The sequence below is a fragment of the Bos indicus genome, chromosome 9, assembly GCF_029378745.1.
Source record: "Bos indicus isolate NIAB-ARS_2022 breed Sahiwal x Tharparkar chromosome 9, NIAB-ARS_B.indTharparkar_mat_pri_1.0, whole genome shotgun sequence".
NCBI classification, from domain to species: Eukaryota; Metazoa; Chordata; class Mammalia; order Artiodactyla; family Bovidae; genus Bos; species Bos indicus.
The window spans coordinates 103156645-103179663 of record NC_091768.1 but is presented as its reverse complement, the minus strand read 5'-3'; the positions used below and the strand labels follow the sequence as shown (position 1 = coordinate 103179663).

General features: G+C 52.1%; 1 protein-coding gene across 2 annotated transcripts in view; it reads right to left on the bottom strand.

Annotated features, from left to right (window-relative positions):
- Positions 1 to 23019, bottom strand: part of SMOC2 (SPARC related modular calcium binding 2) — a 157695-nt gene that overhangs the window by 104804 nt on the left and 29872 nt on the right. For both annotated transcript variants that reach the window (XM_070796551.1, XM_070796552.1), the window contains exon 2: positions 4041 to 4212. In XM_070796551.1, the coding sequence (XP_070652652.1) occupies positions 4041 to 4212 (172 nt within the window). The remainder of the gene's footprint in view (positions 1 to 4040; positions 4213 to 23019) is intronic.

Below are 23019 nucleotides of genomic sequence, written 5' to 3'. Positions count from 1 at the left end.
CAGTAAAAGCACACAGAGCACTTCAGAGAGGGCACCACTGTACCGAGAGGGGCTGACCGGCACTCTCAGGCCTTGCAGAAATCCACTGGAAAACCTCGGTACTCTCCGTGTGTGTGGGTCATGCCTTTCACAGAATGTCCAGCAACAGAGCTGGGGCCTGAGCTCTCCCTGCAGGACCAGCAGAGTCCATGTCCCACCCAGGTCATCAGGACGTCCCCCGCAAGTGGCCCGGGTCATGTGGGTGAATGCAGATGGTCCCATGGACCCAGGGCCCAGCCTGCCCTGAGCATGCTGAGGAGACATTCGCCACAGCAGCCCGACTCGGACAAAGGGCCTGTAAGCAACCCCAAGGCTTCTAGACCAACGGTCACTATTTGGCCGGAGTGAACGCCCAGATGTGTATCACTCAGGTTTTTCACAGGGAGAGAGTGAGGGGTCCAGAAGTCATCACAACCATGATGGCGTGGCGTCCATCTGCACAGCATTGCAGGCCCTCCGTGCTCACGTGCTGATGACACTCACGCCCACGGAGACCCCAACATGGGCACCGGTCACTCTGCGATGACCATCAGGACAGCACTTGTGAGATTCGGGCAGTGGAGGAGGATGACAAATATCAGGCATCACTTGGCGACAATGTTCCTCCTACATATCCATCACTCAAAAGACCCGGGTCTTAGAATCTCCAGGAAGCTGCTTTTGTCAGAACCCTGTATGACCATGTGTCAGAAACCTCAGAATACCTCCAAGATCGCCTGGCATCTGACTTTTCTTTTTCTTCTTTCTTCTGTTTTTTTAATTTAATGCCAGAGATTTGCTTGAAAAGAAAGACAGTCCCAATGGTCTTAGATCAAAAGAAAAACATTAATGAGTTTGCTGGGTTCTAAAAATACAGACTCCACAAATTTCAAAGAAAATATGAGAAAAACCCATCGGTGTAAACCACTGCACTTCTGTTCAAGGTCAGCAGAGCATAATATGAAATGCGGAAAACATTTTCATCCAACTTTAACCAAATACTGAAATATTTCAATCGTTTCCAAATTAGAACATCCATAAGAGACTGGCCCATGAAGCTGTCACCCATCAAATACATGGAAATGTCCTCAAAACACGCAGCTTCACAGTCACCAACTTGATACTTGAGTCACCAGCCAATTTCAACACCAGGAACAATTTAGGGCAAACGCGGATGAGTCTTCACATTCCCTGCGGTGGAAGGGTCTTTCGGCCTGCTTCTCCACCTCTCACCATCAGAGCGGAACACGCCCGAGCTGGGCTGGTATGGAGTCTAGCCAGCGCTCTTGGACAGAGCGGGGCAGCAGCAGCTGCCCACTGCCGCCAGGATGCCTGTCCGCCCACCAGCACCAGGCCCCTCCTGTTCATACTGAACCCCCACCATGTGGCCTGGGGTGGGCTGGGGGTGTTAGATGCCAGACTTTGGGCGACAGGACGGGGAAGTGGCCTGAGAAGCAAGCCAGCTGGTATGAGGGGCCCATCCCGTCTGGGGAGGTCCCGCTTCCGCTCTGAGCCCAGATCCAGGGAGAGGCTGCTTATGCAGGAAAAGTCTGCTGCAGATGGGAAACCCCTTTTCTGTGGCCCCCTGCGGACCAGACTCAGATCACCAGACTCAGAGACGGGGGCTGAGAGCAGACACCTCAGAGCCCCAAGCCTGCCCCCCAGATCTACAATGTCGGGGTCCCTAATGCCCGCGTATTTCAAACTGTGCTGTACGACTGACAGCACCTCTTTAAAGTAACTTCATATATTTGCCACCCCCAGTAGCTGAAGCGCCAAATAAACTTGATCTTGAAATTCACAGGTGTCTTCACATTCTCTTTATTTTAATCCTTTTGATTTGAATTAAACTTGGTTTTAAGAGATAAGTTCTGTTTTTACCTTCATTGCTGTTGTTCAGTCACTAGGTCATGTCCAATTCTTTGTGACCCCATGGACTGCAGCATGCCAGGCTTTCCTGTCCTTCACTGTCTCCCAGATCCATGTCCACTGAGTCAGTGATGTTATCTAATCATCTCATCCTCTGCTGCCCCCTTCTCCTATTGCCGTCAATCTTTCCCAACATCAGGGTCTTTTCCAGCAAGTCAGCTCTTCTCATCAGGTGGCCAAAGTACTGGGGCTTCAGTAACAGTCTTTCCAATGAACATTCAGGGTTGATTTCCTTTAGGATTAATTGGTTTGATCTCCTTGCTTTCCAAGGGACTCTCAAGAGTCTTCTCCAGCACCACAGTTTGAAAGCACCAGTTCTTCAGCACTCAGCCAAATCGTTAAAGAAGATTTGGACTTCTTTATGGCCCAAATCTCACATCCGTACGTGACCACTGGAAAAACCGTAACTTTGACTACACGAGCCTTTGTCGACCACGTGGTGTCTTTGCTCTAATGCGCCGTCTACGTTTGTCACAGCTTTCCTTCCAAGGAGCAAGTGTCTTTTAACTTCATGGCTGCAGTCACAGCAGTAGTTTTTACACTTCTTCTCCCTTATCTCATTTTTTGTCATAAATTTATGGCATGAAATTTCTTCAGTGAGATGTGAGAATTCCAACCAAGGGAGAACTCCAGAAGAATTAGGCTGGATCCAAACACAAGTGAGCTGCAGATGGCGTTCCCAAAAGGCCGTCTGTGCTTAATGCCAACTTAACCTCCTGTCCGAAAGTGAGGCAAGGCAGACTCTGCAGAGTTCCAAGTGTGAGGTTTGGGAGAGTCCACCCTGGCAGATGGACTCAGACAGACTGACGGATGGATGGGCCTCTGGCCTCAGTGTAATTAATCCGTCTCAGACACCCACAGAGACCATGGCCAACACAGAGGTTTAATGTGGCAGCTTCCTCACAGTCCTCCAACTGAGTGTCTGATGGGAGGTATCACCAAGAGGATATCTGATGGGGCTGTCTAAAAGAACAGGGCACCAAAGAGGAACATAAAACTCAAACCTCACACCACAGCACCTGTCCTCATGAGTTAAGCCAGCACAGGCCACTGTTTCTAGAAACTTCTCTGCAGGGAAGATCCCTTGATACTTGAGACTATTCTTGGGTCACTTCTCATTTCTCAGCGCAGATACCTGAGGTGTGTAATGGCCATCAAGGCATAAAGTTACATCCAAGTTTCTCGCAGAGTGACGTGTTTAGGGCACACTAATCGAATGCCAGGAGGAAGGTGGGTGCTGGGCTGCCCGACGCCCGTGGGCAGAGGGTCCCATGAGGTGCCAACAGGAGCAGCACCCAGGTCCAGGGAACAGGCAGCTCCGTCTCCGTCACAGGGAGAAGTGCCTCGGACCTGCCCGCTAGGCTGGGTGGCACTGTGGGAGGAAAGCAGAGGCTGGCCAAGTGCAGGCCCAAGGCACCAGCTTCCCTTCATTTGAGCGGTTGTTGGGCTAACAGCTAGACACCGCAGGACGTGGTCTCAAGGGGGTTTTAGCCTGTGTGGTCTTTTGTCCTAGATAATAAGAAAAAAAAAAGTTAAATCTCTTTCTTAAAATGACTCTATTTGTGTTTGAAACGTGTTTTGCTGAGTCAAACCTTTCATTAACATGGGAAACCTTTCAATGTTTTGCTCTAAGTGTGCTTGTTAGCTCTAAATCTGCTTCTTAAATCAGGAAAACTGAAAATTACAAGTGTAAAATCCGTGCCAAAAAAGAAGAGGAAAAAAATCCCTGAAATCAGCACAGGCGCTATTATGCATGCCCCACACGCTATGGAAGGTGAAATGAGAAGGGCTTGGAAGAACCACTTTAAAAACGGGAGCAAGGAAGAATAATTTCAGGAGACTCTGGAAACATTCTGTGAAACATGGATGAATTTGTGTTGCAATGTGTGACGTCATAAAACATTCTAAGAAAGAAGAACATTCAACAAGAATATGATGATTCAAAAACGACCCTTACCGCTACGCGCCCTGACAAAGATTCACGAGCAGAAACTCTTGACTTTTTACACAGGAAAACTTGACCAGACGAAGATAAAGCACGTGAACGTACGTCTCAGGGCTTGGCTCTTGAACAGTGATGGAAGGAAACTTACCTTTGCAGTTGCCTCGATAAGCAATTTCTAGCTGGGGGTCTTTGCACTTGGCGCGCTGGAACTCGCAGCGGGACAGGAAGGTCCTCCCGTCGGAGGCGCACAGCGGCTTCTGGGCGGAGCCCCCGCAGTCCAAGCTGCAATCTTTGTCCTTGTCTTGGTCAACTCTCAAAAACTTGGAGGAGAAAAGAAAAAAGAATCCAGACATCTTAAGGAGTGTTCTGGGGAATGCAGGAGGCTGCCTAGGCCACTTAGCGTTGAGGGAGTGCCCCAGAAACACGGTGGGAAGCCCGGAAGCCTCTGACCTCCGGGGTCTCAGTCATCCGGATAGCTGGTCGTTCCCGCTCTGCTCAGCATCGGGTGTGTGAACCTCTGAAGGCTGCACCACTGGCCTGGGACACCGCCCAGGTCTGCCCTGGGACACACGCGCTCTGTTTACTCTAAGAGGCTGCATAGCAATGCTGTGCTTTGAGTCTGTGAATTCAGTGCCTGGGTGACCCCTCCATTCACTACATTTTGCCGTAAGCTTGGAAGTCACGTGTGTCCGGAGCCCCCTGTCTTTCTGGAATTGGGGGGCAGGCCCTCCCTGCTGGACAGCACCTCACAATCTCATCCACACCCCAGGTACCCCTTCGTGTGGAAGGTCAGTTTCTGAGTAAGTGCCCTGGCTCCAGAGGGAGTTCTTTCCATGGGGTCTGAGGGGCTTCAGGGGCACTACAGGCACACAGCCCCTGCCCTGGGGGCCCCTCCTGGATCCCTATCCTTGCCTTGGCTCCTCTGATGACCTGGACACACAGCTTCAGAGCTCAGGGGTCTCCCAGCGGGGCTCAGATCTGGCCACCAGCCCCCACACCTGCCCCCACACCCGCCGCCACCCGTGGATGGTGTCCTCTGCCACCTCAGCTTCCCAACCCCAGTCCTGTCCAGTCCTGCTCACCCCAGACACAACGACCAACACCAGGCTGACTCCAACGCTGCTTCGTGTTAGAGGACGTGGCCCCTGGAGCATCGCCTGCTCCACACAGGCCTTTGCTCTGATTAACGGAGCAGCACTGAGTCATCAAAGGAAAGAAGGTCAGCGCTGAGGTGTGGCCACTGCTCAACACTCCACGGCGTGTGCAGAGCCCTGGGCACCGTGGCCATTTGAACGGTTTATCCAGCGTGTTTGCCCCCATAATACTTGGCTCCGCTCACAGCGCCCCCTCCCCTGTTCAAGTAGGAGCCGGAGGAAGAGAGGCAATGGAGTTCAGCAGAAGCTCAGGGACCTCATCGACCTGTTCTCTCGTCAGGAAGAAAAAGAAAGAAAAGTCTCAAACTCCGGGCGCCTCATTCCTTGAGAAGATAGACACCCAAACTCGCCCCTTTCATCTCCGAGTGTCCTGCTTGGTGACATGTGAAGACCAATAACGCCGAAGCTGAGGTGAAGCCATGGGGAGGGAAGGGCCCTGGGTCTGGGGGCCAGCTGCCCAGGGAAGCACATCCCTCCTGGGGTCCAGACGGGGTCCTGGGGAAGACGGGCAGTGAGGGCATCGTGGCCAGGAGCCTGTGGGTGACCACTTCTCTACCTGAACCTCTGGGAGCTGACTAAGGGCCATTTCCTAGGTTTCTGGATGAAGGCTCCAGACACCAGGCCGTGCTCAGCACCTGAGCATCATGTCTTCATCCAGCGGGGCTCTGGGACGCAGTGGGCAGACTTTCCACACTCTAATTCTTCCTGTGAGTAAGTTCACTTGCTGAAATGATCTGTGCTTATTTTAACCAACAGGCAAGGGAAAAGAGATCATTGCCTTTCCAAGATTTTGCAAAAAAAAAATTATTCTTAAATACAGCAAGTACAGAAGCTTTCTGTGTGGATCAAAACAAACTGTGGAAAATTCTTAAAGAGATGGGAATTGCAGACTACCTTACCTGCCTCCTGAGTAATCTTTATGCTGGTCAAGAAGCAACAGTTAGAACCAGACATGGAACAACAGACTGGTCCTAAATCACAAAAGGAGTATATCAAGGCTGTATATTGTCACCCTGCTTACTTAACTTATATGCAGAGTACATCATGAGAAACGCTGGGCTGGAAGAAGCACAAGCTGGAATCAAGATTGCCAGGAGAAGTATCAATAACATCAGATATGCAGATGACACCACCCCAACCCTTATGGCAGAAAGTGAAGAGGAACTCTTGATGAAAGTAAAAGAGGAGAGTGAAAAAGATGGCTTAAAACTCAAGATTCAGAAAATGAAGATCATGGCATCCAGTCCTCTCACTTCATGGCAAATAGGTGGGGATACAATGGAAACCATGACAGACTTTATTTTCTTGGGCTCCAAAATTATTGTGGACAGTGACTGCAGCCATGAAATTAAAAGATGCTTGCTCCTTGGAAGAAAGCTATGACCAACCTAGACAGCATATTAAAAAGCAGAGACATCACTTTAGTGATGAAGGTCCATCTAGTCAAAGCTATGGTTTTTCTAGTAGTCCTGTATGGATGTGAGAGTTGGACCATATAGAAGGCTCAGTGCTAAAGAATTGATGCTTTCAAACTATGATGTTGGAGAAGACTCTTGAGAGTCCCTTGGACTGCAAGGAGATCCGACCTGTCCATCCTAAAGGAAATCAGTCTTGAATACTCATTGGAAGGACTGATGCTGAAGTTGAAACTCCAATACTTTGGCCACCTAATGTGAAGAGCCGACTCACTGGAAAAGACCCTGATGCTGGGAAAGATTGAGGGCAGGAGGAGAAGGGGGCAACAGAAGATGAGATGGTTGGATGGCATCACCAAGCCAATGGACGTGAACTTGGGCAAACTCAGAGATGGTGAGGGACAAGGGGACCTGGTGTGCTGCAGTCCATGGGGTCAAAGAGAGTCGGACACAGCTGAGCTACTGAACCAGAAAAAGCACAGAAGCACATTGACTGAATTCTGTCACTGCAGAATTTCAACCTCTTTTTCTTTTCGCTCTCCCTGAGACTGATTCGTGTCAGCCAACGTTCCAGCCCTGGCGGCAGCAGCTCCCAGGAGACAGGATCTCCACACGAGGGATCCTGTCTGCATGAAATGCTGCTTGTCTTTCAAAGCTGCCTCATTCTGCTCCTCACAAGCATCTAGTTTTCACAGACTTGTTCCTATGACTCACAGCTGGCTGGGACCAGAGCAGTTTTGTGCAAGAGCAAGAGAGACAGGGAGAGGGGCCACAGAGGAGCAGAGCTGACTGAAACATCCCAGGACCCTCCCAGGCCCGGCCCACATGGGAGCCCGCCCAGAAGGAGCGCCGTTCAATTTCAGATGAAAACAGGCAATAACGTAAATCCTGCTAATTTTTACGTATAAGAGGTGCTCTATTTGTATTTCCTGAAACCCTAAGACAAGGAAATGCAGATGACTTAGGGAAGACACCATAATTACCATTCTCTCTAAATGGAGGGCGACAGCCTCTCTCTTCTCAGTTTTGAAAAAGTCGAGCATTCAGGCGTTTGGGATTTGACTGTAATGCTTGGTAATTTAATGGTGTGGAACAAACAATGGACCCGTTCTTTCTCAGAAATGAGAGAACTCATACTTTCTCCACATTTCTCCCCCTCCCCACTTTTACCAGCAATTAAATTCCAGGGGAGTCAGTGCACAGAGGAAAGTGAGCTTTTCAAGGAGCTGGATTCTTTACTAAACAAAGCCCAGGGAGGAAAATAAAATATACCAATATTCCTCTTCTAAAGAATTTAGTGTTCACTAACGAACATGGCTGAGGGCCTTCACACTGGTTCTGATAAAAGGCCCTTTGTCCAGCTTAGAGGGACTCTGTTACCCCTGAGCAGCGCCATGACAGCAACGCCCTCGGGGCCCGAGCCCGTCTCTCTTCCGTTCAGGATGCAGTGCAGTCGGCACGTGGGGGCGGGGGGGGGGGTGCGGGCTAAGGGGCTGCACGTGCACATCTGCCCGCAGATCGACTGGCCGCAGCGCTAGCGAAAGCGTGTCCAGTGTGCACGGGTCACAGCCATGGTCCACATTCTGCTTAATAAATGCAGGGTTTAAACCAGAGGGAAAGTGGGAACAAAGTGAAACCGTTTAAGAAACGGATTAAACTCTTAATACGGACAAATTTTTCCCCTGCAATGTTGATATGTTGATGGAAGATGGCGTTTTTACAAGATAACACAGGGCATGGGTTAAATTAAGAAAAAACATCTCTGAATTACATAATCATGCAGCTGGAAGATTCCCCAAAGCAAGAACTTTCTAAATAATGAGCCACCGGAAAGCGAACATCGCTTCCAAGGACGTGTGCTTGCTCGATGCCAGGACGAGGCCCACACACCAGGGAGGGGAGACAGGTCGGAACCCGTGGTGCGTCCGGGGTGCAGGTGGATCTGGGGGGCTCGAGAGAGGACGTGACCTTGAACCACCAAGGAAGGAGGTGGGGAGGACGAGAAACACACACCCTGCTTTAAAGGGCAGCTTCACTTTAGACCCTGAGCTGTCAGATCTCAAGAAAGTGCTCCCTACTTTCTAGTGGAATAGAGAAGCGAACCCGTGACTCAAAGCCGGACAAGCATTTTCCAGCCGAGCCTGCAGCTGAGACGCTCCAGGGAAACACGGCTGCTGCGGGGTGTTCTCTGCCCAGAGACAGCCACCCCTCACTCACTCATTCTCTCTCTCACTCACTCACTCACTCATTTCTCATCCATTTGCTGGAACTAACACGCACCCACCCATGCATGTTTAAAAAGCACTCTACTTCAGTGTTTTAGCAGTCTTTGCCTCCGTGTCCCACTCTTCAGGGATAAAGCCTCGTATTTCTAGGGCAGGAGACAGTCAGGTCCGTCTTGAACTGGACTTGCCCAGTGACTGCTGGGGGACAGTCCTCTGTCACGCGTTTTCCTGGACTCTGCGAGGGTTCGGAGGAGGGTCCGTCCTCGCGGAGAGTAAGGTCCAGAGGCAACACACAGCACAGGGGCTCACCACCCAGCTCGGCCCGTGGGCACCGTCCTGTCGTGCGGGACACAGGCCTGGCAGGCCTTGCGAGGACAGCATGAGCGTCTGAGAGCGTGGGATGGGCTTCTGACTCCTGTGTGGGGATCTGAAGACTCTCACCCAAGAGAGCCTCTGAGAAGATGGGAAAGGAAGACAGCAGTGTGGAGTCCGAGCACAGAGACCCAGGGGAGCAAACCAAGAGCCGTGACGTCAGGGGGTCTGCCGGGGGTCATGCTGAGACTGGCCCGCAGACCAACGGGCCGGAAGGGACTGGGGCTCCCTTTCCTGCGACCACGACATTCCCAACTCTGCATTCTCCTCGCTGCATACAGATAACCCAGCGGACAGTCTGACAAAATGACCCCCACACTACGACAGCCCTCCAGGCCTTGATCATTAACTGGCAATTAGCATGGATGCCGTGAACCCATGAAAAGTGGATTCTGCGACGGCCAGACGCTACTCAGGACCTTCAGCACACCATCAGAGCCACCAGCACAGCAGCGGGGGGTCACGTGCTTATCTGCGCAGTGGGAGTGATCGCACTTTCTCTGCTGACCTTTGCGGTAGCCGTGCGAATGGCTAAAGCACCGAGACTCACGCTGCGCCTGAGAAGGACGAAGTAAACTGCAGGGCGAGGAGGGCATCTGTGTCTCCACGTGTGCACGGCCCCGCCGGGAGCTGCCGGCCAGGGCCGATGGATCACCAGGACGCGCTGGCCAGCACAGAGCCAGTGGGATGGGCTTCTACTAGATCCCCCCTTTTCTGATTTGGAAAACTAGCCGGCAACATAGGTGAAAACAGTAGACTGTGGGTCTTGCAGAGGGGATCTGTCTTAATACGTCACAGACGCTGAGTGAAACAGTGAGGGAGACCGCACAGCATTGAGAACAGGCGTCATGGCACCAGCATCATTTGGGGTCTCTTGATGGCTTTTCATTGTATTTACGGGACAGCTGCGGGGATTTAAAAACCAAGGGCAAACAATTGTGATGAATTCTTTTTTTTTTTTTTTTTCAATTTTTATGACTAGATTTATGTTGTAAACCCAACAAACAGAGAGAAAGTGGACGACACTCTGCTGATAAATGCCGGTGTGGGTGGGGGTGGTCGGCACTGCAGGGCAGAGTGGGCAAAGGAAGGGTATTGACTTTGGAGACAGGTAGCTGGCTGTGTGTCCCAGGACAGTTGTCCTCTTAGCCAAATGATCCTGGCTTCTTCATTGTGAAATGAAGATGGTGGTAACACTAAGGCTTATTCCATCATCGTTATTGTGAAAAGAAGATGAAGGACGTGGATGAGGATGTCCTTGGAAAAGACACGGAGATGTGACCAGCAGGAAGCCCTCCCGGGCAGACGCTCGACCCCAGGCATCTTTGCTCTGGGCCATGTTCCCATCATAAAAGCTTCAAGTCTACTGGATGACCGCTAAGAGATCCTCCCATTTACAGTCATTTTCAAAAAGAAAATTAGGAGCATGAAGTCGAAAGAGAGGGAACTTAGGTGTCGAGAGGAGGGGGCAAGTTTTGCAGGAAGATGCAGGCAGCGAAGGCAGGTGGGCTCCACGCTCAGGGTCCATGGGGAGGGGGTGCTAGTGCCCGGAGAGGGACCCAGCAGAGGAGCTGGAGCAGGGGCTGCAGGAACCCTGCCCAGAGACAAACACAGGAGCGCCGTGCTCTAACACAGACCCACAGGGACTGAGCACACCAGAGCTGCGGCCCCGGAGCCTGGCTGAGAAACGGGAGCTCCAGGTGCTGTGGAATGAGCAGGCGTGGCAGGCGCTGCCCCACTGAGGAGGGACAGGAGCGGGGCAGGCCGGGGCACTGTGTGCTTTACTCCCAGCGCTGCGGTCTCGCTCTGTCTGAGTGGACACAGACTGTTCAAGTTTTTATAGAGCCCTTGCGGGCTTCTGGTCCCCGGGCTCAGCCCCTCTCTGGTCCTCTGAGCTCCAGGCACCCTCCACATGGTAAGTGTTGGTTCCTGACCCCACAGCTAGGGACAGGCGGAAGTCCCACTCCACGCCCTGCTCTGCAGATCTCTTCTCTTTTCTCAAAGCCTGTCTTTTTAATCTACTTTCCCTCCCTGCCTCCACATTAATATTTATTTCAATGATGAAAACAGATATCTTTGCTTCTTATTAGTACTTCTTGGAGATAAGAAACTCTTGGATTTTGATTGTTCCAGATTTGTGTTTATTTGAGAGTCAGTAGGAACTTTGTTACTCTCAGAAAGAAAGAAAGAAAGCGAAGTTGCTCAGTCGTGCCTGACTCTTTGCGACCCCATGGACTGTAGCCCACCAGGCTCCTCTGTCCATGGGATTCTCCAGGCAAGAATACTGGAGTGGGTTGCCATGTCCTTCTCCAGGAGTTCTTCCTGACCCAGGGATTGAACCCAGGTCTCCTGCATTGCAGGCAGATGCTTTACCATCTGAGCCACCAGGGAAGTCCTGGTGTTACTCTCAAACATCTACCTGTATTTTATTAAGAAGAGTTTGAGAGTCTCAAAATAAAATACAGGTAGATGGTGTTACGTGAGAGCAAGGATGATCTCTGATTCTCACTTGAAGGCTCCTGACTCGACATTCAACCCCACTCTCGAGGCTCAGAGACGATCAGCGGCCTTAAAGCCTCCACTTGTACAAGCCAGGCCTGTGTCCTCAGGGTGTCACCACACGCGGTGACGTGAAGATGTGTACAGGGGTCTCACCGGGCCCCAGCCAGCACTTTCTTCATGAGTTCAGTTACAGTGAAGTGCCAGTTCTCAACAGCATCCCGAGAAGAATCAAGGCGTAGACCAAATGGAGGTTTCACAGCTACGTGTTTTTCCCTGGCTGCAGTTCTGTGAAACTGGACGAATCTGGGAAGTGGGAGAACGTTACAGTGGACGCTCGACCAACTGCTCACGAGCACCTGGGCCCTCTCAGGTAGAGATGGATGTGTCCATCCGTGAGGCCCGAGCCCAGCAGCGTGTCGGGTCTACAGCTGGTGCTCGGTAAGTGCTCACTGTCTGGGAAGCTGCAGTAACACGACCCAGCGGGACTCACCGAGGAGTGACCAGGCCCGAGGCAGGCTCAGAAGGTGTTTGAGCAACCAGACACAGGGGCACGGGGCTTGTAGACATTTGAGCGTTAGGAAGACGTCTGAACCCAGGCGTGCTTGCCATGAGTGTGTTGCAGCTGACACATCTGCTTGACGGCCTGACACGCCCATCTCTCCTCACCTCCCTGGTGTGGGATGCCTCCTTCCCATGTGTTCAAGATGCCTCCAGATTAAGGCACACGAAACATCACACACACACCCTGCCTGTGTCTAAAGGCAAAGGGGAAAATCAGCCTACAGAATAAGTACTACGCTCCAGTCTGATTCCATTTTCCAACCCTCCGCCCTGCACACTGGGGTCGGTTCTGTGTCCGTCGCTTCACCATCCACTGGGCCACCGGTCAACCCAGGGGAATCCCCGGTGTCCATCCCAGGGACCATCTGGGTACATCCGTGCATGCAGACAGGTCATGGGGACAAAGGCCCAGGGGCCCGGACCGCGCTCTGTGCACCAGCCCTGTGAGAGGGGCTGACGGATGGCCTGACTGGCACAAGGCCAGAGGCCAGGCGGAGATGGAGAAGGTGGCCACAGAGGTGCCATGCCGTGTGCTCTGTCATGACGGGGAGCTCATAAACGCCCCAACAGCCTCGCCCGCTCTGGGGCCACCAAGCAGACGGCAGAGGGCACCTCCATTCGCCCTCTGGCCCCCAGGAGACCAGCACACTCGCTGACGAAGTGACATTTCCAGAGGCCTTCAGCCAGGCTTTTTTAAGGTTCCTGCTCATTTTAAAGCATTTACAGCAAATTACACTAAAGTACATGGTAAGGCTATTAAAGAGACCTGCGCAGCAGGGGAAATGCATCCCAAAGCAGAGACACCAGAGAGCTTGCTCCCGAGCCAAACCTCAGGAGGCCGTGTGCCACATGGCAGGATGGTCCGCACGGAGGGCGGGGCGGGCGGGGTGAAGCAGGGAGCAGAGGGGCAGCCCTCTGCAGGCAGCAGGTGAGAGCGGCGCCACGAACAGGCTCCCTTGCCCAAGAAGCGGCGGGGAGACCGGTCCCCGGGCGGGGAAGCGGGCTCGCCCCAGGTCTCAGGTGCGTTCACGCAGTCCCGACTTCTTCAGGTGAGAATGAGCACATCACACACGCTCAGGGGCCTGGGACTCCCGGCGAGACCAGACAGAACCCTGGTTCAAGTCGGCATCCCAGCCCGGCGAGACCTTCCCAGCACCCAAAACATTGTCTGCACCCTCACCACACCCCGACCTCGTCCCTCCTCCTGTGAGGCCGGTCTGGCCCGTCCTGGGGCAAAGCAGGTGCCCGGGAGACGTGTCGAAAGCAAGGGTGTTTCGCTGAAGGCTGGGGGAGAAGCCGGCGGTCACAGGTCTGGGTCCTGCCAGATCCACACAGGTCCAAGGGCAAAGCAGCTCCCTCACAAGGATTTGCTGCCTGAAAGGGAGGGAGTGGCTCCTGAGAGCCCGCGTGTCCAGACCTGAGCTCCCCAGCACCACTGCCGCACACGTGTGCTCCACGCTGGACCAGGCAGGGAGGCTTCCGGGGGAAAGAGGAGCCGGGAAGAAACCCTCCGCTTCCAGGCTGACCGCTGCACACCTACACAACCACCACCACGGGAGAAAGACACCCGCGGAAGGAAGTCTGAAGCCCGTTCTCTGTGGAAAGGAGCCAAGCGCCTTTGTCCACATGACCTGGGGACCAGGGCAGAGGCTGCCCCCTGGATAGGGTGCTGTCAGGGCCTGGAGGCTGGGCAGGCGGAGTTCAGGGGTCACCGATGAAGGACACAAGTTCAGGTGCATCAGTGACCAAAGAAGAGACTGAGGCTCCCAGGGGAGGTCACCAGCTCATCCACGATGCAGCTAGAACCAAACCAGGACTTGGGGCCCGGGGGTCTGCTCTTCACTGCAGTCCTAAGGGCTGGAAACCCGCCTGGGGGCCATGGCTGCACCCTCCTGCCCCAGGGCACCCACCCAAAGGCTTCACTCTTCCCCCATGTGCAGGGCCGGGTGTTGACAAGCAGCCTTGGAAAGATGCTCGGAAGAGGGGCTGGGGGCACAGGAGCCCCCCTCTTACGCTATCTCGTCTCTTTCCCAGGTCTCCCCCTCCTCCAGGCCTGCGGACGACTCAGGGATACCTCACATCAGCATCCACACAAATGGAAAGGCCTACGCCCCCATCACCTCGGTTTACACATTAAGCAGATTCTTCACATTTTTAAGAGTCCGTGTTTACGTTAGGAGATAGCCAAGGCCCGGAGCCTTGGAGGAGAATTCTCCGAAATGGACCCTCTTCATCTCCTGGCACTGGCACCTCGCTGCTCAGCGTTATCATCCTCGAGCGGGAGCACTATCTCCGCGACGGGCGGGAACGGCCGCTGGCGCGCCTGCGGTCCATCACCGACGCCCGCTCTGGGCCGCCTCACCTCCTCCCAGGGGCCAAGGCGGGGAGACAGCTCCGCGCCCTCATCACCCAGACACAAGGTGCTTCACCCCAGGACTTGCTGGGGGGGTCAGATAGCTCATGAAACCACCAGCCACATGCAGCTACTTGCACTGAGTTCAAGTGAAATGAAACAGGAAACGCAGCTGCTTGGCTGCACGGAGCTCTCAGCCCCCCGGGCTTGGAGCCGGGCCCTGGGCAGCGAGAGGACACGGTTCTGTCATCACCGGCGGCTCTTAGACGCTGCTCTGGAAGCAACGATGAAGGGTGATTAATCTCCTGAACCAGCTCCCTAAACCCCAATTTCTAAATGACCAGTTGCAAAAAGAGACGTCAATATCCATTCCAGGCTACATTACTAATGAAACAAATATGAAACGCTGAGAAATGAATCATCTTTTGAAAAGGTTATCCTGAAATTTACACCTGTAATTACAGAGGAAGGAGAAACACTTTAATGACAGGAGGAAGAGAAACTTGGGGGGAAGAGAGGTCCTGCTGAGGGAGAGGAGAGGCGCTGAGATGGACGTAAAGAGCAGGGGGTCAACGTCGGGGCGAGGGGACAGGCCGGCCGGCGGGGGGCGTGGGCAGTGGGGTGAGCTCCCCTACACTTGCGGCACAAGTCATTGCCCAACAAACCCAAACCAGGGAAGGGGTGAAGGTGGGGAGAGGCGAGAATGGAAGGGGAGGGGGAGCGAGAGGGGCCCCATCGTCCAGCAAGCGGGTCTGCCGCTAGCCTGGGCGGGGACGCAGCGGGAGGCAGGGGGCAGAGACCACGTTCTGTCCCAGGAGGCCTTGCGGCCTTTTCCAAATGGGTGTCCCGAGCAGACGCCTTACCCCGTGGCAGATGCCTGCTCTGCTTTCCACAAGGTGCTCAGAGCATTACACACTTTACAGAGGAGTAAACATTACAAGGAGACAGGATGGCAAACTGGGGGGTTTCAGAGGAGAACTCAGAGCGCTAGGAGGGACCCTGGCCATGCTGACAGCCCTGCAGGATGAGGCCGCCAGCGGGTGCCGAACAGAGCAAAGGACGGATGAGAAGTGAGCTGTCCTGGCTGCCTCCCCTGAGGCCATCACAGACAAGGCTGCACCCATGGCCTCCCATCAGGGGAGGGATCCCAGAATGTAGGGGGCCAGGTAACAGGGGTGGGGGCAGCACCACTTTACCCTTGCGGCAGCGCCCTGACTCGGGTTGTTTCGGAAGAACAGAAGTCCCTGCCTAAGCGGGTCTGCAGCACATACGCAGGCCCCGCCCATCCACACACAGGCCCCGCCCACACACAGTTCAGTTCAGTACAGTTCATTTCAGTCGCTAGGTCGTGTCCGACTCTTTGAGACCCCATGAATCGCAGCACGCCAGGCCTCCCTGTCCATCACCAGCTCCCGGAGTTCACCCAAACTCACGTCCATCGAGTTGGTGATGCCATCCAGCCATCTCGTCATCTGTCGTCCCCTCCTCCTCCTGCCCCCAACCCCTCCCAGCATCAGGGTCTTTTCCAGTGAGTCAACTCTTCGCATGAGGTGGCCAAAGTACTGGAGTTTCAGCTTCAGCATCAGTCCTTCCAATGAACATCCAAGAATGATCACCTTTAGGATGGACTCTTTGGATCTCCTTGTAGTCCAAGGGACTCTCAAGAGTCTTCTCCAACACCACAGTTCAAAAGCATCAATTCTTCGGTGCTCAGCTTTCTTCACAGTCCAGCTCTCACATCCATACATGACCACTGGAAAAACCATAGCCTTGACTAGACGGACCTTTGTTGGCAAAGCAATGTCTCTGCTTTTCAATATGCTGTCTAGGTTGGTCATAAATTTCCTTCCAAGGAGTAAACGTCTTTTAATTTCATGGCTGCAATCACCATCTGCAGTGATTCTGGAGCTCCAAAAAATAAATCTGACACTGTTTCCACTGTTTCCCCATCTATTTCCCATGAAGCAATGGGACCCGATGCCATGATCTTAGTTTTCTGAATGTTGAGCTTTAAACCAACTTTTTCACTTTCATCAAGGGGCTTTTTAGTTCCTCTTCACTTTCTGCCATAAGGGTGGTGTCATCTGTACATCTGAGGTTATTGATATTTCTCCCGGCAATCTTGATTCCAGCTTGTGTTTCTTCCAGTCCAGCATTTCTCATTATGTACTCTGCATAGAAGTTAAATAAACAGGGTGACAATATACAGCCTTGACGTACACCTTTCCCTATTTGGAACCAGTCTATTGTTCCATGTCCACTTCTAACTGTTGCTTCCTGACCTGCATGTAGGTTTCCCAAGAGGCAGATCAGGTGGTCTGGTATTCCCATCTCTTTCAGAATTTTCCACAGTTTATTGTGATCCACACAGTCAAAGGCTTTGGCATAGTCAATAAAGCAGAAATAGATGTTTTTCTGGAACTCTCTTGCTTTTTTGATGATCCAGCGGATGTTGGCAATTTGATCTCTGGTTCCTCTGCCTTTTCTAAAACCAGCTTGAACATCAGGAAGTTCACGGTTCACGTATTGCTGAAGCCTGGCTTGGAGAATACACAAGCCCCGCCCATCTATACAAGCCCGCCCATCCACGCAGGCCCTGCCCACCCACACGCAGGCCCCGCCCACCCACTCGCAGGCACAGCTCATCAGCAGTGGGCTTTGGGATCCTGGCACCAGCCCCCGCATTCTGACTGAGCCGACCCCTCTCCTCCAGGCCTGCAGGCTCAGACGCTCACAGAAGGCAGAGATCCAGGCCCTGGTCTCCCCAGTCCCCGCCTCGAGGCTGGCCCTGTTCTGGGGTGGCCGCCCCAGCTTGGGCCCCGCCGTCCTGGGGGAGTTATCACAGGACATCAGCATCAAGAAAGTGCACCTGTCTGCATGTGTCTGCTCCATGTCCTAGAGGGCCCTGCCCCAGAAAGGCAGCTCAACTCGGAGCCCAATAAGTCAGAGGCACTGCTAATTCCCAACAAACTTGCGAGGTTTTCCTGTCTTCTTGACAGTGGAGATGTGCGGAGGAGACGTGGTCAGCCTGTTCACTCACCCCGAAGGACTCAGATGCATCCCCTGACCCGGTAGAGCGCTTCAGGGAATGTCCAGAGAGACGCTGCCTAGGTGTTCAATTCAGGGGAAAACGTAGAGGAAGGAGAGACCTACCCACTGTGTCTAGGTATTTGCCAAGTAAATTAGCATTTTGCATACCTAAAATCTCCTAATTAGGACACAGGACCAGTGCCTGCTCCCCGGTGTCCAGCTGTCTGCATCCAGACCCTGAGCTTGACCATTTCCTAAAGAATACATTCACTCAGAATGCTCAAGAGGAAAAACTACTCTTCTCAACATCTGGTAGAACTATTGAGCAAAGCTGCCAAGATTTCGACCAGTACGTCTGGAATAATGTCAAACCGAGAAAACAATGAGGTTTATAATGGAAACAGAGACAAAACTCTAATTTAGGATTGTTCCAAAGGCTTGAGATGATTCTGTCCTAATATTCTGAAGTTACTGCGTCTATGGCTGTTGACATGCAAAATTCCAGAAAGTGGCTACTGCACAAAGTCAAATTCCTCCAGGAGTTCGCGTCAGAAAACGCCACAGGGCAAAAACCAATGAAAACAGCAACAACACAAGGACAGTTTAAAGCCAGAAGATGTGTTGCATGTAAGAGCCAGCTGAAATAGATTTTCTTAGCTGACATTTAGCTAGGAAAAGCAAACTAGGATTTATACATTTTTTGAAAAAAATAAATTATGTCCACACTGTCAACTTGCTCATCTAAAGCTAATTTTAACTAGCCAGGATTTAATATACTTGGAATTTTTATATTAATTTACCAAACTACCATCATTTTACATTACAGTACTATTATAATAGGGCCACATCTTACCACAGTGGGGTCCATGCTGGGGACCCTGGGCCTTTGTATACAGAATGTCACTGTCACTTTCTGAATAGGAGTTTCCTTTGGGTCTGGAAAACTATCACTGACTTTAAAGTTTGCGTGTGTGCGTGTGTGTGTGCGCATGCACACACAATCGTATCCAGCTCTTTGTGCAGTTTATCAAATATTTCCCTTCATCACAGTGCAAGGCTATATGACATCTTACACAAGGTAAGATTATAAATTGATGGGAGCTGGATTTTTTAACACATCTGTACCAATAAAGATGAAAGTTCAAGCCAGTTGTCTTTCAAAGAGGTCACTTCTGAGCACATACGAACATCCCACCTGTTCAGTCCTCATTTAAATTTGTGAATTCTTCCTTGAATCTCCCTTCACACCAAGTTAGAAAGGACTCAGAAAGATTTCATGCCCAAATACAGACAGTTTTCTCCTAAGTAATCTCACTGGATCCTGACAAGCCCTCGACAGGCTGCTCAAGAAACCCTCCTTACGGAGCAGGTGGCCTCCCCGCTGCGGAGAAGCCGCGGGGCCTCGGTTTCCTGGAGGGCGGGGGCAGGGGCGGGGGCGGAGCCTCCGAGCGCCGCTGCGAAGCCGGCCCCTGACCCGCTCACCGACCCCACGGCCGCAGTCACCTGGAAACCGGGAGAGGCGCTCGTGCAGGCGAGCCAGCGCTGCTGCTTGCTGACACCATGCCTCACTGTGGTTATACTCAGGAATCGGTAAGCTGACACCCAGGCTGCATCTCCACCTCGCGGCTCCATCCCCCGCGGCGGCGAGTCACAGACGAGCATCAGAAGAGGCAGGCCGTCAGGATTGGACTAATGGGCTCTGACCAGCCTGTCACTGGAGAACCTGACCGTTAGGGCCACTGCGTGGTGGGGACGTGGGGTCTCCCTTGACGTCTCTGATCGTTCCTGATATTTCTCTAAAATAAAAGGTGGACTAATGGGGAAAATGGAAGTCCTGTGAGTTAAACATCACACGTGTGTGTGTGTGTGTGTGTGTGTTTACATCTTTAAGAAGACTGATTCCAGGCCAAGAGTATTCTCATGAAAATGTCAAATTGGAGCTTTCCTTTTAAATACAATCGAGTTTTTCAGTTTAGACAGGGAAGGTTCCTTATCTTTGCCTGCACAAGAAATGTTCTCTTCAAGTACAACTTTTCATGCACAAGGGGAAAAATAGGTAACGTTATTTTGTCTAAATAAATTCACGGGTAGTTTCAGAAGCAAATTCAATATTAGAATCAATTAAAATTTAAAGACATTAATTAAAAGAGATTCAGTAAATTAGAAAACTGGCTTCTAAAGTGAGGAAATGAGGTTCATCAAAGAAAGAACGGAGGGAGAGTATGTGAGTGGCCCTAAAATGGTGAAAACTTGTCTCAATTTCCTAAAAATAAAATCACAATTAAGAAAACTCAAACAGCATTTCTGCATCTGTGTCCATCAGACAAGATTAAAACATTTCTGCAGGTCATATGTGTAGATATTTTTACACAAGTATGGGATTAGTGTTTTGGTTTAAGTTTTCATTAAGCATTTCATTGTTATTAGTAATAATAATTTTAATCTTCAGATTTTCACCTGAAGTTCTGCCTGACCCTGATGGAAGTCATCCATAAGCATTTTAGGATTAACTGACCTCGTTTTGAAAGACGTGCGCTGTGGGCAGTGTCATCACAAGAGTCTCAACCAAAGGGGCCTCCACCCCGCCTTCCAGGGGCGCCTCCACCTCCCAGAACCTCTTCACTCCTGGTCTCAGAAACATCTTTTCCTAGTTACTGCCCTTTATTCTCATCTCACTCTTCAAACCTTTTGGAAACTAGCTTTTGCACTTTATCTAAGCATCCATAACTTCACATACACAAACTCACTTATGATTTTAATAAAATAAAATTTTCTGTTCAGCATTGTCTGTCTCAGGCCTCTGGAATTCAGATTCATCCAGCTTCAACTGGACTCAGATCAAAACCCCTGCATTACTCAGATACATGATAGGAGAAATATTTGCGATGAATTGGGCTGACCCACTGTAAATTATACAAGATGATCTAGAAATATTTCCTGTTGTCAGGGGTGAACTGCCAAGAATGACACAGGGTCAGTCTTTATATGGGAAGGCACGCTCCCTGCTCTAAGTGGTCCGTGAATACACTCGAGTGGAGGCGGCAGGCTCCCTGCCACATGGTTCCAGTCCCAGATGCAGTGAGGCTGTGGCCGCGACACGTGAGACCGAGGTGCGTGGATGTGGAGCGAGAGGCTCTGCCCCTCCAGCAGAGCAGGACCGCCCTGTGCAACCCGGCCTCTGTGTTTACCGACCTGCAGTCGCACAGCGTTTCTAGGCTGCTGCCTGGTCACCCACTAGACCATTCTCCCCGATTCAGTGCAGATTTCAGCGTTTATAAAACCGGGGCTTGCATCGAGTGATTTCTCCAACCCCATCAAGTTCACCAGACTGCCCCCATAAACCACAGGGGAGTGGGCTTGAGGGGTGGGCATCAGCTCCCCATGGGGCCCATCCCCGCTGGTCCACAGCAGTGACTTCCGTTCATGGGACCTTCCGAGGGTACATCCCTGGTTCCTGCCCCCGCCCCCACCCCCGCCCCCATATATTTAACTCTGTAACAGAGTCTTCCTGGAAGGACTGGGATAACTTGGCTGAGAATCTGCATCCTGGTTGCTTCCCCCTACGAGGACATCCAGAAAGCTAAGACTGTCACCTCAGCAAGGCTGGGGGTTTGAAGGCTGAGGGTATTATTGCGGGTTGAATGGTGTTCCCTCCCCTTGAAAAATACATTCAATCTGAACCCCGGGCACCTGTTTCCGACTGTTTTCAGAAACAAGGGCTGTGCGCAGTAATCGATTTAAGATGAGGTGGTACTCAATGAGAATGAGAGTGGGCTTCAGATCCAACCACTTGACGTCACAGGTTGAACTGTGTCCCTTAGAGTTCACATGAGGTGCTATCTCCCATCCCCTTAAAGAGCAACCCTATTTGGAAATAATGTCATTAGTTAAGTTCATCGAGTCATGCAGAAAGAAAGGGAGCCTTTATCCAAATGACTGGGTGTCCTTATAAAAAGGGAAACTTGGATACGGACATGCACACCGGGGACACCGCATAAGACCAGGGCACAGGCTGAGGACCAGCCAGGAGCTAGTGAGCCACCGGAGCTGGGGGCCCGGGCCAGGCCCTGCCTCACGCCGCCGAAGAAGCCGAGCCTGCAGACACCTTGACCTCGAACTCACAGCCTCCAGAGTGTGAGACAGTAAATGCTGTTCCTTAAGCCACGTGGTTTACGGCAATTGTCATGACAGCCCTCGGACGCTAGTACAGATGGGTTGCTGGGCAATAATAAGGGAGTGAAATCATGAAATGATAAACTAACTGTTGATGTCATCACATTAAAAATCCCTCAATCAAAATGACTGTAAAAGGTTCCTGCTTTACTTATAAAAGATACAGAGAAATTACCTCAAAAAACACTCAAAAGGGAAAAGAGAGCCCCATCTGTATGGAGACTGTGCACCATGTGTATGAATCTCTTTGATCATGTGGCAGCTTTTAAATTGCCTTTATACTTTATCCTTTTATATATATGACACAGCCAGGTGCATGAGGAGCTCAATAAAAGCTAAAAGGCACTCTCCAGTAGCACACTTTGCAGACAGGTTTCTGCACTCTGAATATTTTAAAGATAACTTTTGCCCTCAGCCTGATAAGAGGTGATCAGTTTGAATAAATGATAAAGCTAAAGATGGATCACTCAGGTCTGCTCTAAGGTCACTCAAGGGGACCCCACAGAAGTCAGAAGCAAGGGGAGGAGACAGAGCAGGGAGGTGAAGGGCCCCAGAGGGGAGCACAGGTCAGCCAGGCCACAGAAACCCGGCCTCCCCGGCCAGAGACCGCCCTGGAGGAGAAGGTGACTCAGCGGACGGGGCCACCTTCAGGCTCCTCCAGCAGAAGAAGACAAGTCAGAGAGAAATGGCAACGGGTCTGCTACGTGTGGCGGAAATCAGTGAGCAGGCGAGGAAGAGGCAGGCAGGTGTGCCCAGGAGGGGCCGGGCCGGCACCGCTGCTCGGAGACAGCTCTGACACCCTGAAGCCGCTCACAGCCCTGCCCGAGGACAAGGGCTCCTGCAGGGGGAAGGTGCCCTCAGGGCTCAGAGGGGCGCAGGCTAAGGGTCCCGGGCTCCGGCCGGCAGTGTGCTCTGACCTCCTCGGCCCTCGAGCCAGCTGGGCCTTCCTGCGCGGTGCATAAAGAATAAAGAAGACAGGCGCCCCCTCTCCAGCCCTGCACCTCCCTGGCCTAGCTACCACACGCCCAGAGTGCAGCAGGACCTCACAGCGGACGCCCTGGACGAGGGCCTGAACACGGCCACGCCCGTGGGCGGGGCATGAATGCCCTTGTTTACGCTTCTCTTCCAGGAAAGGCAGCTCGCTCAAGGCTGAGGTCTCAGCCTGGACCTGACTCTGTGATGAAAAGCTACAAGATGTGGATTTGGACGGCAGAGACTTGGAACCAGGACTATTTTTTCTGTAAAACACTGCAGAACCGCAGGAGAATGTGGGTGAACTCAGCAGGGAATTGGATAGGTTTTCACGGACGGGCCTCCAAACGCTGTTACCGATGCATGGTGA